At 40.5% G+C, this 15,600-nt stretch overlaps 1 protein-coding gene across 3 annotated transcripts; it reads right to left on the reverse strand.

The window, feature by feature from the left end:
• Window positions 1–2,036: 2,036 nt before the first annotated feature.
• Window positions 2,037–11,105, reverse strand: LOC146514186 (uncharacterized). 3 transcript variants are annotated; one of them, XM_085169042.1, is made up of 4 exons: window positions 9,576–11,105; window positions 9,414–9,476; window positions 9,252–9,314; window positions 2,037–9,148 (listed from the first exon to the last, which is right to left on the reverse strand). In XM_085169042.1, the coding sequence occupies exon 4, from the start codon at window positions 8,600–8,602 to the stop codon at window positions 4,532–4,534; it is 4,071 nt and encodes a 1,356-aa protein (XP_085025168.1). In that variant the 5' UTR covers window positions 8,603–9,148; window positions 9,252–9,314; window positions 9,414–9,476; window positions 9,576–11,105; the 3' UTR covers window positions 2,037–4,531. The 3 variants fall into 3 exon arrangements, with proteins under 3 accessions (XP_085025168.1, XP_085025170.1, XP_085025169.1); XM_085169044.1 differs by having other exon boundaries at window positions 2,037–9,314; XM_085169043.1 differs by having other exon boundaries at window positions 9,414–11,105.
• Between the last annotated feature and the right edge of the window lie 4,495 nt (window positions 11,106–15,600).

Here is a 15,600-nt window from a genome sequence, read left to right on the forward strand (position 1 = left end):
ACATTGATCGACGACATAGAAATTGATTTGAAAGACGATCGAAATCAACACATACCCTTTTTATACGGCAAGGTGTTTGTCAAGTTACACTTCCGACCGATAACCCACCATTTTTGAAAAAAAGGATGGCCGTCTACAACACTGATGACTCAAAATATGTAAAATACTACTTATCACAGGCTGGTGGAGAGCTCGGAGGGTATGTTGGGACCAGTACGCAATATGGGTCAGGGCTGGGTGGTTTGTTCCGCAGCTTGTTTAGATTTGCTGTACCACTGTTTAAAAAAGGAGTTAGCATAGTCAAACCACACCTAAAAACAGCCGCATCGGGCATAGTGTCTGATGTCATAACCAACATAACCAGACCCTCAACCACTAAGCAGGACGGTAGCGGATTGTATGTGTATACGCCCAGACCATCTAAGACCCCACCCCCAGGGCAACCGTTGTCTAAAAAGCGTAAAACCACAAAACCTAGCAGGAGAGCTAGCAAACGGACACCGTCACGCAGAGTGAAAAGACCCAGAACCAGTCGTTCTAAAACTGCAGAGTTTGACATATTCTAAATGGCACTGTTACACAGTCATTCTGGAGAATGTGTAAAAACAGAGCTGGACCTGTTTACTGTTCCCTACACACAGACTAGCATTGAGAAAAGTACATTTATCGAAATCCCACCTGTATCTGCAATCACTGATGGAGGGCCGATCGAGTTTTACATCTCATCGTCCGGTGAAGATTACCTGGATCTAAATGACTCATATATCTACACACGTGTGAGAATCACAAACGCTGATGGCTCAAACCTGGCTAGGGACGCTAATGTAGGATTTATTAATTATCCTGGATGCAGCATATTTAGTCAAGTTGATGTTAATTTGGGAGACCGCCTCATTAGTCAATCATCCAACACATATCCATACAGAGGTGTGATAGAATGTCTTATCAATTATAATAAGGACACTTTAGACACACAGTTCAGCACCGGGTTATTCTGTAAGGATACATCATCACACATGAATGACACATCTATAGAAGGAGAGAACCAGGGCCTGGTGACCAGAGGTGGCTACACAGCAAATAGCAGTATTGTTGAATTGATTGCACCAGTACATGCAGACCTGTTTTTTCAAGAAAAACTGTTACTTAATGGAATCGACCTGTCACTGAAATTTGTGCGCTCTAAAGACGAATTTGCTCTCATGACAGCGGATGCCAATGCATACAGAGTTAAAATTGTCTCAGCCAGTCTCTTTGTCAAGAAAGTTAGTGTATCACCGACCGTCAGACTTGCACACAGCAAGGCATTGCACCATGCAAACGCAAAATACACGGTAGACAGAGTGTCTTTAAAGACCTTCTCCATACCTGCAGGGGCTAGAATATCAACAAATGACAATTTATTTATGGGTAGGATACCTAAATTTGTGATCATTGCATTTATAGACAATGAAGCATACACTGGCTCCTACCAGCGTAATCCATTTCATTTTGAAAACTGCGATATAGAATTTATGTCTTTATATGCTGATAGTCAGGCTTATCCTGCTAAACCATTCCAGCCCAATTTCCAGAGAAAACACTATACCAGAGAATTTTACCAGCTGATACAAACCACAGGAAGACATTTAAAGGATAGATCTTTAGCTATTACGCGTGCGGACTTTGGTAACGGCTACACTTTATTCTGTTTCAATCTGGAAGCTGACGAAGGACATTCAGGGAATGTGTCGTTAATTAAAACAGGGAACGTGAGATTGGAAACCCGTTTCAGAAATCCACTACCCCGTACAGTGAACCTCTTGTGTTATTCGGTATTTGATTCAGTCATTGAAATATCTAACATGAGACAGGTGCTCTTGGACTACTATTGAGACAAAAACGGTCATGAACACTATAGAACTATCAGCCGTGATCGGCAGCATTATCAATAAAAACACACATTTCCTAGGCGTGTTAGCCTATGATCAGCTAACCACTGAACGGCTTCAAAGACTCCCTGCTATGAGTATTGTAAACACCCACCCTTCTACGATGCCCGGGGAACATTGGCTTGCTGTTTATATTTCGAGAGACAGACGCGGTTATTTTTTTGATAGTTTTGGTCACTCGTTAGACAGTTTTCCCCCAGCAATAAAGATGTTTCTTCTAAAAAAACTGTTCCACTGTTTTATATTCAGGAAAACAAGTGCAGAACGACTTCTCCATCACATGCGGTCAACACTGTGTATTTTTTTTATATCATGTGCAAAATGGTGTATCTTATGAGCGTGTGCTTAACATGTATGGGTCTGATTTAATTTGTAATGATGCTATGGTGTGTCGATTTGTCAACAACATACAACCTGTTGCTGTATGCAGTGATTACGTGTGTGTGCAATGCGGATACTGACATGTACTAATGAGAATAATAAAAACAACATGAGAGCATGATAATCGAGTCAATGGTATTTATTATCAAATCTCGTATATAAATATATAGATTTACAACATACATTGTTTAAACATAAATAAAAGAAATCAAACATTAACCAGTAATAAAAAAGAAAAACATATATTTAACAGTAATAAAGACATAATATATTTAACAGTAATAAAATAAAACAAAACAAAACAATTTAGCAGCAATAAGTGAAAAAAACATTACAGTAGAAAAAACACCAAACAGCAAATATTTTTAGCAGAAAAACAATTTCAGGTGCAATAAGAAAAAACCTGAATTCAAAAATCCAACCACTCTACAGGACCCCCCTTTAATTTGTTTTTTTTATTCTTTATTTTTTTTAGTGTACTATGTCGCAGCGGTCCACCAGGGGTGATCTTTTTTGGTGTGTGTTTTAAAAAACCAGGGTCTTCAGACAGTGTGTGATCGGTTTTATACATGGCGACGGTCTTACGTATGCCTGTGTTAGATATGGCTGATAACGGTACGTTTAAATCTGAGACAGCTTTTAAAAACTCTGTCCAGCCGATAGGTCTCAAACCCTCAGAGGGTGTGTGTGTGGTTGTGACGCCTTTAATTAGATCATAAATGTGTGAACCAGGGATGGTGTGTTTATCAACAATAATTTCGCCTTTGTCGTTGTAAGAGATCAAGTGTGGCGAACGGCTCACCGCTGATAGAATAAGTTCTGCATTCCTCCTACACCTTTTAGGTATGTATGTTAAAACATTCTCCGCAACAAGATCCCTCACCCCTGCATCACCATGAACAGGCGATGTGTCCGTCGACTGGGGTTGCACATCCCTGTTAAATTGTTCAGGTAATGATAAAGACAATACATTCTTTTCACGGGCACCTTGTCTCACAAGGGTAAGGTATCTTTGGAGAATATCGCTGTATTTTTTAGCCTTCTCATACACATCTATGTCAGAATCTTGTAACACTTGTAACATCTCCTTGTCCAACTCGTTCTGAGACTGTTGTCTGATGCTGTCTGTTTGCTGCTGCTGCTGCTGCTGGTGTTGCTTTATTAAGTCCAACTGGTGTTGGGGTACCAAAAACATCTTTTGCACATGTTCCATTTTCACCTGTTTGCTATCAGACTGGTTATGAAAGGGATTGCAGCCCCTAATAGCGGCAGTAAAAACCCTCCAGATTGGTTGATTGTCTTTCTCTTTTTCAAAGTTTTTATTTTTTTGTCTGCAATCAGTCTGATTATTGATTTTTTCTTTTTCAGCTGTTTGTACTGCTGATTGGTCAGTGGTATGTTACCATGCAATACATTAAAGGCTATCTCACACAGCGCATTGATAAAATCTAAGTTTGAATTACTAATAATAACTCTGCGTAGAGTAGGAGGAGCCCTGTATATCATCTCCAACAGAGACAGATTCCTCCGCATGCGTGATGACATCCTTTCACCTCTTTGCTGATTTTTGTTTTGGAATGTAAACAACCGGACGCTCTGATAGTAAATTTGTTCTGAGTCTTAAATAGTCCGGGGTCTTAGCTTTATAGTCTATTAAAAGATACCCGTATGTTGTGGATGTGGCATCATTAAACGCTTCTATAAAATATTTAGTATTACCCGGAAACATTTGCCTACCTAAAAGCATAACCTGATATTTATCTCTCGGATTTTTAAACAATATTAGATAGTTAGTGTTCAAGGAAATGGTTCTACTGGATTTTCCTTGAATAAACAAATTCTGAACTAGATATATACAACTCAAATTCCTATGATGCACATACTTTGTGAACACATTTTGAACTTCTAAATTGTTAGCTGCATCGTTCATTACATCGTCTATAATTAACAAATTGTTCTTTTCTGCAGGAAGAAGGGTGTCATCAGCAAGAGATTCGGGTATACCGTTAACAAAGTTTATGTCTCTTATCTTAAGAAGCTGGTCATATAATGGCTGCCAGCATGAGTATATATATACAATATTGTCAATGCTGCATGATATAATCCGGGAAGAATTTTCAATTATGCTTTTAACAAAAAAAGTCTTGCCGCAGTTACTGGGACCGCTGACCACCATACTGAACGGGTGCTGCAACCGGGCGTCAAACCCCTGTTCTAATTTAAAATCCATAAGGTACAGTTGTATAGTCTGGGAGCACACGGCGCTTATTGTAAACAACTTTAACTTTTTTCACAATGGTTTTATTCTTCAAATGAAGCTTCTTTTTATCGCGTCTGATGCTATCAGACACGGCAACTAGGTGTGCGTCTGATGTCTGATTGGTTACAAACTTGTGGACTAAACCTTTCAAGGATTCATGGGTGACAACTTTTGAGTTTAGTGCGTTCAGTGTCACGCCTTTACATTTGACCTGGGTCTTGCCCAACGATGTGTGATACGCGTAGCATTTTGGCCCACCGGAAACAAATTCCGCTATGTAATCCTCCACACCACCCTCTCCACAGTCTAATTCGCTTGTGAGATCCCCCAGAAACGGACCTAGAGGAGGCATCCACTCGCCAGGGCGTGCCGTGAAAATGACACTGTCCGTGTCACAATACAGCACGCGCTGCTGCAAGTTGTCTAGCAAATCATACAGCATGAGTCTGGCGTGTGCAGTGGTCATGGCCCCGACAAAAACATTAACGTCCTTAACACGGGAAGCTCTACCATCAGCATGCCGCCACTGCACCATTGCGACGTCGTCAGAGATGAAACAAAACTGACGCACGTCGTACTGGTCGCTAAACATTAGCTGGCTAAATCTGGAAGGGTCTGTAATGAGCTCAGATGATGCCATATTTGACCTCATGCTGAAACGACCCCATAACGAGTTTAGCAACAGCTTGTTACAGTTACGAACAGCTTTATTTACACAAATCTTGGATGGGTCTAGCATTATTCCCTCCTTCTCATAATACTCGTCTATGTACTTCTTCTGTTCGTCAGGTGTCTTGACGTGTTCAGGATACCCCGAGGCCTCCTGTTTGAGTTTTAGGAAGGCTTTCACATAGTCTTTAAACAAGGTGTCGGTCTTATTGGGGAAATGCCACACCTCATCAATAGCAAGAACCCTGTATCCCTTCTCAACAGCTTTTTCAAGCTCAAATGAGACCCAAGTGCCTTTCAATACCCGCTCACTGTCCCTGTGCCCACATGCAGTATGCTGGTTTTGGTCTTCAGCACACATGCTGCAGAGTGGAAACATCAGTTTTCCGTGGCACCTGTAGGGAAGGACGGGGTGAAAAAGACCCTTAGGGGGGAGCACTGTGCATTTAACAAAGCCGAAATAATTTTCTAGCTTGTCAAAGTTGGTGTAAATGACTTGAGGGTGTCCTACAGGATAGTCTTTTTTAGACTGCACTGTGGGATAGAGACTGGTGAAGTCGTAGTAAAATATTTTTTCATCACAACCAGTCTTGTGGTACAGCTTTATAGCATTTGTGCGACCTCCAAAAAGAGCGTCTCGGGGATTCATGCGTTCTGGCTTTCTGTATGTGTGCATGAAAGCCACAACTGTAGGGTCTGTCTGCTTCAAGGCAGCCCATTCACATTCCCACATCACTATTACGTTCACACTGTGTTGTGATCTCAGTGCATCAACTTTGTCACAAAACATGCGATGCAGCAGTCCATAGGATGCTTTGCTGACAGGATTAACTTCGCTCTCGGGGTAACATTTAACACAGCCGTGGTGAAAACATCCTGCAAATTCATAAGCTGTATTACTTGTGGGGTCAAAACCGTCCACAAAATACGGTCCAACCCTCTGTTCGCCTCCTCTGAGAGCATGTTTTACCACTTTGTTGGTGGTGTGGGACACATATTGAAGCCATTCGATAGAGACGTTAGAAAACGTCTTATTCTGCTCAACGTATGCCCCGTCATACGTGAGAGCGAGCGTGTCTCTAGGCAGAAACAGCGTTTTATACACACCCATACTAAATGCAGCCAAGGTGGTATACATGAATGGATCAACTTGTGTACAACCCAGTAACGTGTCACGATAAATGCTGCATGCTTTACGCAGGACATCAACATCGTTAACACAGTAACGCCTGAGTTCAGCCTGAAAATCAAAGGGATTCTGTGAGGCAACCTGGTACCATTCCATGAATCGCACCTTATCGCTTTCAGACATGTACTCATAGCCGTAGAAGGAGGGGTCTGGGTACGGGCCCACATAATGCTCATTATCCCTCGTATTAAACCTGTGTGGGAAATGGCCCTTCTGCAGATCTTGAAAACCTAAAGCAGAGGGTATTTTGGCAAGGCCCATGGGCAAAAAGCTGAACGAATCAATCCATCGCTGGTCATAGTCCCTGTCATACATCAAAATCACACGGCTGCCACTCATTATGACACTAGGTGTTATGCACTGTCTGACAAAGTACTCGAGGAGTATGTAGTTGTCAAAGCCAGATGCATTATGTGCTATGAAAGTGTACCCACGAAACCTTGGGCGTCTGTAATGTTGCACAAACGCCTCCACACACTTTAATGTGTTAAATGTGAACTTATTGCCCTTCAGATCAGACGCACACACAAAGTTAGCCTCGTGTTTACCGTTGTGGTACCTAGTCTCGAAATCATATAAAATGTATTTATCGGTAGGCTTCTGTTTTTCAACAGGCTGTATGAAACACTGATGGTCGGAGTCTCCGGTTAATTTAGGCTCGCGGCAGTGCTCGCATCTAGGCTGGGCACATCTGTGTGGCGATTTCTTGGATTCTTTATATGTGGTGCCACAGTGCATGCAATGTTTCATATTATCACAGGGGATCATGTTGTGTTTTAATTCTGGTAATTTGTGTTGCTGGTAACAGTGTTGTGATTTGCAGATGCGGTTACAGTCGCTGCATTTCACTGTGGGACCCCTGTGGTGTTGACAGAGTGTATAACATGTGTTACATCTATGTTTACAGGAATGATGTAATGGTGAATTATATGTACTGTAACAGAAATTACACACATAGGATGCACCAAGAAAAGCGGTTGGGTTTAAAATCATGTGGTAATGTTGATTATGGAGATACATCATCAACGTGTTTGTGTTTGGCTCTTCATGTGTGAAAAAACATTCCAGGCGTTTACGCCCTTCTGTGTGGTAATAGATTACAATCTTAATGTTGAAGTGCTTCTCAAATTTACTGACATCTGTGAATGATACTTGCTGCTTGTCACATAGACCTACTTCAGCATGCATCCGTTTAGCTGTAGCGAGTTTTTCTAGCTCAGAGGCTGATGAGTTTAATGAATGTGCTATACATAGGGAGAAGCACAAATTGTTGTGTGTGTTGTTTGGTGTGTATAAATGTCTGCCTTTCTTTGAGAGAATCTCATCATAAGGGATTTGTGCCAGTCTTAAGCGAGCCCCACCACTACTGTTCTGAGCTACCGTGACAATAAACTCTAATTCATCATCACCGATAGATTCATCATTACTCTGCATAACTTGTGCAATTCGATCGAGAAACAGCTCCGGATCATACCGATCATCAGCGTTTAAAACAACCTGAACATCTGAAGCCAGCGAGGGGCCACGCAGGACTACGTTTAGAACGCTGCCCTGTTGAGATCCAGCCACAGCTCGGTCTACCACATTGGCTAAGCACTCGCGCACTCGCGCAGGTACTTGTTCTGGATGATCAAGACTTATACCCCTAAAATCAAGGCGCTCACGCAATTCGCGAGCATTAAAATTAGGTATCTCTCTAATGTGTGGCTGGGAGCGCCTGCCAGATCCAGATTGCACAACGGGCTCAATCACGATAGTATCACTTTGTGAGAAATTTACAATGACTGAGGGGGTGTGTGGTGTTGCAGCGGTGCCCGGACACGCATGTGCGTCTGTAGTACTAGTAGAAGCGGTAACAGACTCAATAACAGCAGCAGCAGCAGCAGCAATACGGTTAGCATCAGTAACAACAGTGGTCCGAGCATCACCTGATGTACTACCACTATTATTAACAACAACAATAGACCCATCAGCAATAGCAGGCGTAGGAACAGTCTGACGAGGATGTGTATCAGATGAGGCTGATGCAGGCACACTATTAAGTCTAGCTACAATATTGTCTAATTTGTTATCTGTTTCTTCAGCCCACTGCATAAAAGCCTCTAAGTCAAAACATCTAACAGGACTGGAGGTTCCGTTATTATGTTTAAATAATTTATTTGGAGGGTCCATGGTCTGGATTTTAAAAGTCAGGGACTTGAAATTTTGCTGCAGATGATGTCTAATGTACTACACACTTTTTTTATGAATTTGATAAACTGTTGGTTTTGTATCTGTGCTTCTTGGTGGTATTGATTGAGTCTAGCTTCAATCAAACATAATTTATCAACTAATGAAGCTATATGACTCTGTTCAACAGGTTGAGCGTCTGAAACCTTCATGTAAGCATCATACGCCGCTGATATTTGAGAGTCTGTTATACCGTCGTCTTCAAAATCTACGTGTGAATCAATGCTATTTCTGACACATTCTGGTGGGGTGGGTATATGAACAAGATCGAAATCTGATATACTGTATTCAAAAACATCAGAGAAATCACGAGGCAAGCACTCACTCGGGGGTGTTGCAGGACCGCTGATGAAGATCGCTTCTGATTCTCCACTGTTGCACAAAGCTCCAGGTTTTTGTTGTTCTGGGAGGTCGATACTGTTTAAACATTCCAAAAACGTCTGGAGTACGGTGTCCTGATCATTATGTGGAGGGGTACTGTGCTGCAGTCTGTGAAGATAGATATGTGTTAAAACATTTATACATGTACCCATTTCAAACAGAATAAGCGTGTCTCCCTCTCTATCTCTTTTTATCTAATTTATATATATACCTTGTAGTGTGCGTTATTCCTGACGGCCCTGGTTCTCCGCACATAAGGTTCTCTGGCGTGGCTCTGTATGTGTAAAACGGTCGGTTTTAGAACATTTGGAATTGTTTAAACCCATTTGCTGTTTTTTTAAATACACAATTATACACCCCGTTGTATACATACCTTTTGTAAGGATGGGCTCTGTGGTCGCGGTGTCTGAATGTTTTCCTGCTCAGTTTGTTAACCCTGGAACAAATCAAAGAAAAACTCTGTTATTATATAATTTAAAACAATCGCAAGCTTAAAACATACATACGATTAAAAATCGCGTAATTCTGTACACACCTTGTGCCTGTTAGAGATGTTGTTCCATCTTTAAAATCCCCCGTTTCTAAAGAAAAGGGTGCTGTGCCGTTCTCCCGAACTCCTGAAAATTAAGCTTTTGTTTTAGGAAAAAAGATAGTTTGAATATCCTATAATATGTTAACATAACACTTTTAAAAATACAATAATAGGTTTTGTTTTACTTACCGCTTAAGATGTCCATGTTATAAAGAACGATGATAGTTTTGATGGTCTCAAAGAAAGTGATGTTGTCGCGACGAATGCTGAGTTCACCCTGAGCTTCGCATAGGTCTCGGTTAAATACCTTCTCCAGGAACAATGCCAGTACACAACTGCTTCACACCTTAAGGTTCACACTCCCATGCTACTTCCCAGAGTTCTCGAAGAGACAAAAGACACCTAGTCTGGAGGTCCTGTTTCCCACCATCAACCTTACTACACCCCACCCTCCCCCCTACCATTTGTCTAGACAGGTTTGCCTTAGTTCAACATTGCGAAATCCCGATTTTTAAATAAAATGATCGCATCAACCCTGGAAAGAAAACTAGTTAAATTAAATAAAACGCTTGTGAACATGCCGACATTACCCATTCGGAAGAAATTCCCACTTGTGCCGTTTTCAAAATAAATTGCATGTATCGCAGCAAGCTGAGATATTGTCAGGTTTATAAAATTAGTCTAGCCTCAGTACACAACTGCTTCACACCTTAAGGTTCACACTCCCCAAGCTACTTCCCAGAGTTCTCGAAGAGACAAAAGACACCTAGTCTGGAGGTCCTGTTTCCCACCATCAACCTTACTACACCCCACCCCCTACCATTTGTCTAGACAGGTTTGCCTTAGTTCAACATTGCGAAATCCCGATTTTTAAATAAAATGATCGCATCAACCCTGGAAAGAAAACTAGTTAAATTAAATAAAACGCTTGTGAACATGCCGACATTACCCATTCGGAAGAAATTCCCACTTGTGCCGTTTTCAAAATAAATTGCATGTATCGCAGCAAGCTGAGATATTGTCAGGTTTATAAAATTAGTCTAGCCTCAGTACACAACTGCTTCACACCTTAAGGTTCACACTCCCCAAGCTACTTCCCAGAGTTCTCGAAGAGACAAAAGACACCTAGTCTGGAGGTCCTGTTTCCCACCATCAACCTTACTACACCCCACCCCCTACCATTTGTCTAGACAGGTTTGCCTTAGTTCAACATTGCGAAATCCCGATTTTTAAATAAAATGATCGCATCAACCCTGGAAAGAAAACTAGTTAAATTAAATAAAACGCTTGTGAACATGCCGACATTACCCATTCGGAAGAAATTCCCACTTGTGCCGTTTTCAAAATAAATTGCATGCATCGCAGCAAGCTGAGATATTGTCAGATTTATAAAATTAGTCTAGCCTCAGTACACAACTGCTTCACACCTTAAGGTTCACACTCCCCAAGCTACTTCCCAGAGTTCTCGAAGAGACAAAAGACACCTAGTCTGGAGGTCCTGTTTCCTCAATGTCTGGGAGGTGTGGGGTGGGAGGTGTGGGGTGGGGTGAGGGGGTGAGGGGGGTGAGGGGGTGGGGGGGGGGGGGGGTGGTGGGGGGGGGGGGGGGCAAAAAAAGTGCAGGTGTATTACTACTCACCACAAGTGGAGAAGTGTAAAGAGGGGTGTTATATAATACACCTGCTCTTGCCTTCTGTTGGGAACCTAAAAATGACAGACAGCTCCATGTAAATTGCCTCACTGGCACTTCTAAATTTATTTGTTGTTTTTCAACAACCAGCGTTAAATTAATCTGGAAATACTTAAATTAAAAAAATTACAAGTGGAGCATGCTAGCATCCTGAGTGACCACGCCCATTGACCTTCATTCACAGAACCATGGTTACCTCGGTAACCCTCTGCTCTCATCACTGGGCAGTTACTGGAAGGTGAGTTTACATGTTCCTTCTTTGATATGACTTATTTGATTCCCAAGCTGAAAAAAAATGTTTACTTCATCTTTACCCATCATCACTAGTGTCAAGTAACAGATTATTACTACGATATATACTATTCGTATTAAAACGGCTAATCAAACAGGTGCATTATATAAGCTCTTCAATTTTGTCTGAATGCATGCTCAATCATCCAGGTAAGTAAATCTCCCAAAGTTGATTCTGTTCATCTGGACAGCGGGAGACATCCAGATGAACAGAATCAACGTTTGGAGAAGCTCTTCAATTATTTGTATAATTATTTGTATTTGTATTCGTATGGCTGAAAATTCATCAAACTTAAAAAACTGGAAAAAAGGCAAATGCATCAAACAGACAAAAGAAATCATGGAAGGTAACAGTCTTTAGAGCAGGGCGATATGACCAAAAATATTTATCACGATATACATTTGAAAATTTGTGATAATGATATAACTGACAATATAATTGACACTAGACACAGACACAGAACTCCACAACTTTATTAGTGCAAAAAAAAACATCGATGTATTTTCACTTAAACAAGCAGCTGTTTTTTATGTGCATTAAAGTTATATAAAAATTTAACAGTACAAATGCAAATTCCTTGCTGACAGTTTAACCAAAAAGGCATTTCCAGTGGAAATTGTATAACCATGTATAATATCCACAAAACTTAAAAAAAAGTGGTTATACACACACAATACGGTAATATTATGTTGAAGCACAGTACGTATCACTCCGCGAGGCTCCTGCCTACGATAGCAATAATGCTCTGACAATCCATCAAGCAGTGCAGCTTAGTAGCTTAGCAAAGTCGTACTGAAACATTTCACAGATTTTTGAGCGCCGTTTAGCACACAAAATCATTTCGAGGTCAGTAAACACAACCAGAATTCATACATAAGGCACACGGGATTATAAGGGGCACTGTCGATTGTCAGAAAAATCAAAGGATTGATTTTAAGTGTAATAACGATGGCCCGCTAGCACGCTCTACCAAAAATAGTGCTTTGTTGTGTATCTGACGGACGAAAGCTAAACCAGTTCCACACCACTGAAGCTGGAGTATTTTTACAAACCACTTCTGGTTCATCTGTTTCATTCAACGATCAGCTTTCGCTCTTCTCATTTTCCGTCGCCGCTGTCATACTTTTTCCGCCATGTGGTATGAAAACAAAGGCACTGCGCATGCGCGTTTTACCCATATTCTATCGTGATATTTCATTTTCATATTGTTGCCCATTATTATACCGGTATTACCCTGAACCCTAACAGTCTTTGTCCCACTGTAACATATTGGAGTATTTATACACATCAAACTGACTTCAGTGACCAATTTTTAGAGGCTTTGGACTCCCTCCTTTTCTGGGTATAACATCAGTTACAAGCTGTGAAACCCGCAATGTTCACGGCACTGTGGTCAAAAGACTGGAGCATTTTCAGTTGCAAAGTGCAAGTGTTACTCCTCATTAACATAACAGTCACTAAACCGAATGCTTGTTCTTAAATAACAGGCTACTGCATGGATTTAGTGCAATGTTTAAAGGAGAGCTAAAAAGATAGGCCACCCCTGCCTACTTGTTTACCCACTGCCTTATCTATGTGAATGATAAGAAGTGATATCATGGTAAGACTGACAAAGAGAGAGTGCAAATCCAGTCACTCAGACAGACAGACTGTGAGACTGTCAAGAGTTTCACTTAGACGGTGATCAATCTTCTGGAAAACCAGAGGCAGACAGAAGGAGGAGCCTTTAGATGAAATCATCTAAATTATCGGACAATTTAACAATATTTGTGGTAATTTCAAATTTAAAAACAGCTATGAAAGTCTCAGCTGGAAAATATGTGAAAGCATCCGTTTTTAAAAAAAACAAACATTGTATTTGCACTTTGAAACAGGCTGATCACAGTTGTTTACTGCATGGAATTAGGGCAGTTCCCACTGAGACTAATCATTTTCTTTAGTAATTATATGTTCACTCTCTTGAATAGTAGTAATGTGGAATAAATAAACCTGCAGATTGGATTTAACTCATAGTGGTTTAATGAAGTGTATCTATCTTGCTATTGCCCATTTTAATGGTATGTCACATCACCTCTAGTAGCCTACATGACTCGCTCTCAGCAGCCCTAGAGGGATATCCAATTACCTTGTGATCTGTGGTTTCTCTCTCTCTCTTTTGTTTTCTCTTGTGCTTTTTTTGAGTCTCTTACCTCAGTTGGTTTCTGACTGCTGGTTATTACTCGCTGGTCCTGTCAGTGCACACTTGTACAGTCATTTCAGACAAGGTTCTGTCGTGAAACCGTACACGTAAACCAAACTAGATGTATAAAGCATCTCACTGGCTCTTTTTTACTAATTACGGGGCTGTATGACTTCACATTTGTTGAGGGAGACAGAAAAGACGTGGAACAAGTCTAACCATGAAATCTGAGTCAGTTTTGAAGCAGATGTTTTAGAAACTTGTAGCATGAAAAAGAAACAGATACAGTCAGTGAAGCAGAACAAGCAAAGTCCATTAGTCAGCACATCTTAAAAATGACATATAATAGAGAACTTATAACCTGTAAGTATTTTACAGACTCAGTTCTTAGTTGGGTCGACTTTAACAGGAATTCCTGCATCATTGCAGCGTGATATGGACATCAAACAGTGCTGAGCTGTTACTGAAGCCCACATCGTTTTTATAACAACAGATATATATGGTATATTTCCCCATTCATTACATTTGATAGTTATTTTTAACTTTAAAGACCATAATCCATTATTTTTTATGTGCAATATTGCATCAGGATTTTGTACACTTTCTTGAATTTTTTTTCACCGTGTGTGTCTCTGATCTGTGCTTAAAGTCCAAGTAATAGATTCAGTCTCTGATTTTGACACAAAACTCAGAGTGGGTGTTAAACCTCTAAAAATCCAGCTGCATAAATGTTAATACGATTAAATAAAAAAAATTCAAAGTGTTCCTACATGATCAAAGCCCCCCTGTGAACCCATGAACTCACACATGCTGCTACGGTAGTTGATCCTGCTCTGACCTGAGCATCTGTAGACCACTAATGCCTCTGGCAGATGGTTTGTGTGTGTGTGTGTTTGTGTTTGTGCACATCTGTGAAAACTATATTAACATTCATGTTTGTGTTTATTTGTGTTAGTTATTCAAGCAGAACAGCGCCCCAGGACAAACAGGTCAATAGTGGTGTGTCTGTGAGTCAAATCAAAAACTAAACTGCTGATATGCCTGACTGCAGAAATCTATCAGCTTTCAGTGAGACTGAAAGTAAATAGACACTTTCTCTGAATAACCATATAAGATTTTAAAGGCTTCTTGTTAGTGTTCCATGTAGATTTATCATGCAAATTATGCAATATTATAGGATGATTTCTGATTAGCAAGCAAGTGCAAAATTGATTTTAATCAAACTGGGACGCCTCAAATATAGACCCAGAGCAAAGCAGCAGGACATGCAATACTTTGATTTAAATTACCATATTACCATACGGTTTTATTAAAATGTCATGCTATGAAAAACACTGACTCAAATTTTGGTCAGTCTATGCCTTTAAATCCCACAAATCCCACAAATATCTACCAATCACAGCTGATGCAAAAGCAAAACTTAGCAGGAAACCATATCAGTATTTATAGTAACCGTTTTCTTCTAAATTGTGCAGTGCGTCTATATATTTTTAGTTTATCCATCAAGTTTGTATGTCTCTTGACACATTCATGTTAACTAGCTCACAAGCTGAAGAAAATCACCGTCATGCTTATAAGAAAATACACCCTGTTTTAATTCTAAGGTTTTTCACATCAGGACATTAAATCAATCTGGTGCTTACCAGGTTATGTGTCATGTGCCATGTATTGTAGTACAGCTGTGGTTGCAGGTATGCAGATTTCTTAAACAAAATGTAACCTATATTGAGGTGAAGGAAATAATTATACATTATAAACTCCACAGAAGAAAGAAACTACACTGAGATCACATACAGAAGAAGAAATACATAAAACAGTAAAACAGTAAAACAGTAAAACACGCGAGGTAAATCAAGGGAAGTGGACGAA

Source organism: Neolamprologus multifasciatus, chromosome 7 (assembly GCF_963576455.1).
Source record: "Neolamprologus multifasciatus chromosome 7, fNeoMul1.2, whole genome shotgun sequence".
In the NCBI taxonomy this organism is placed as follows: domain Eukaryota; kingdom Metazoa; phylum Chordata; class Actinopteri; order Cichliformes; family Cichlidae; genus Neolamprologus; species Neolamprologus multifasciatus.

What these genes read in the sequence shown, in the direction of transcription:
- LOC146514186 (XM_085169042.1), bottom strand. Translation starts at nt 8,602, where the DNA reads ATGGACCCTCCAAATAAATTATTTAAACATAATAACGGAACCTCCAGT.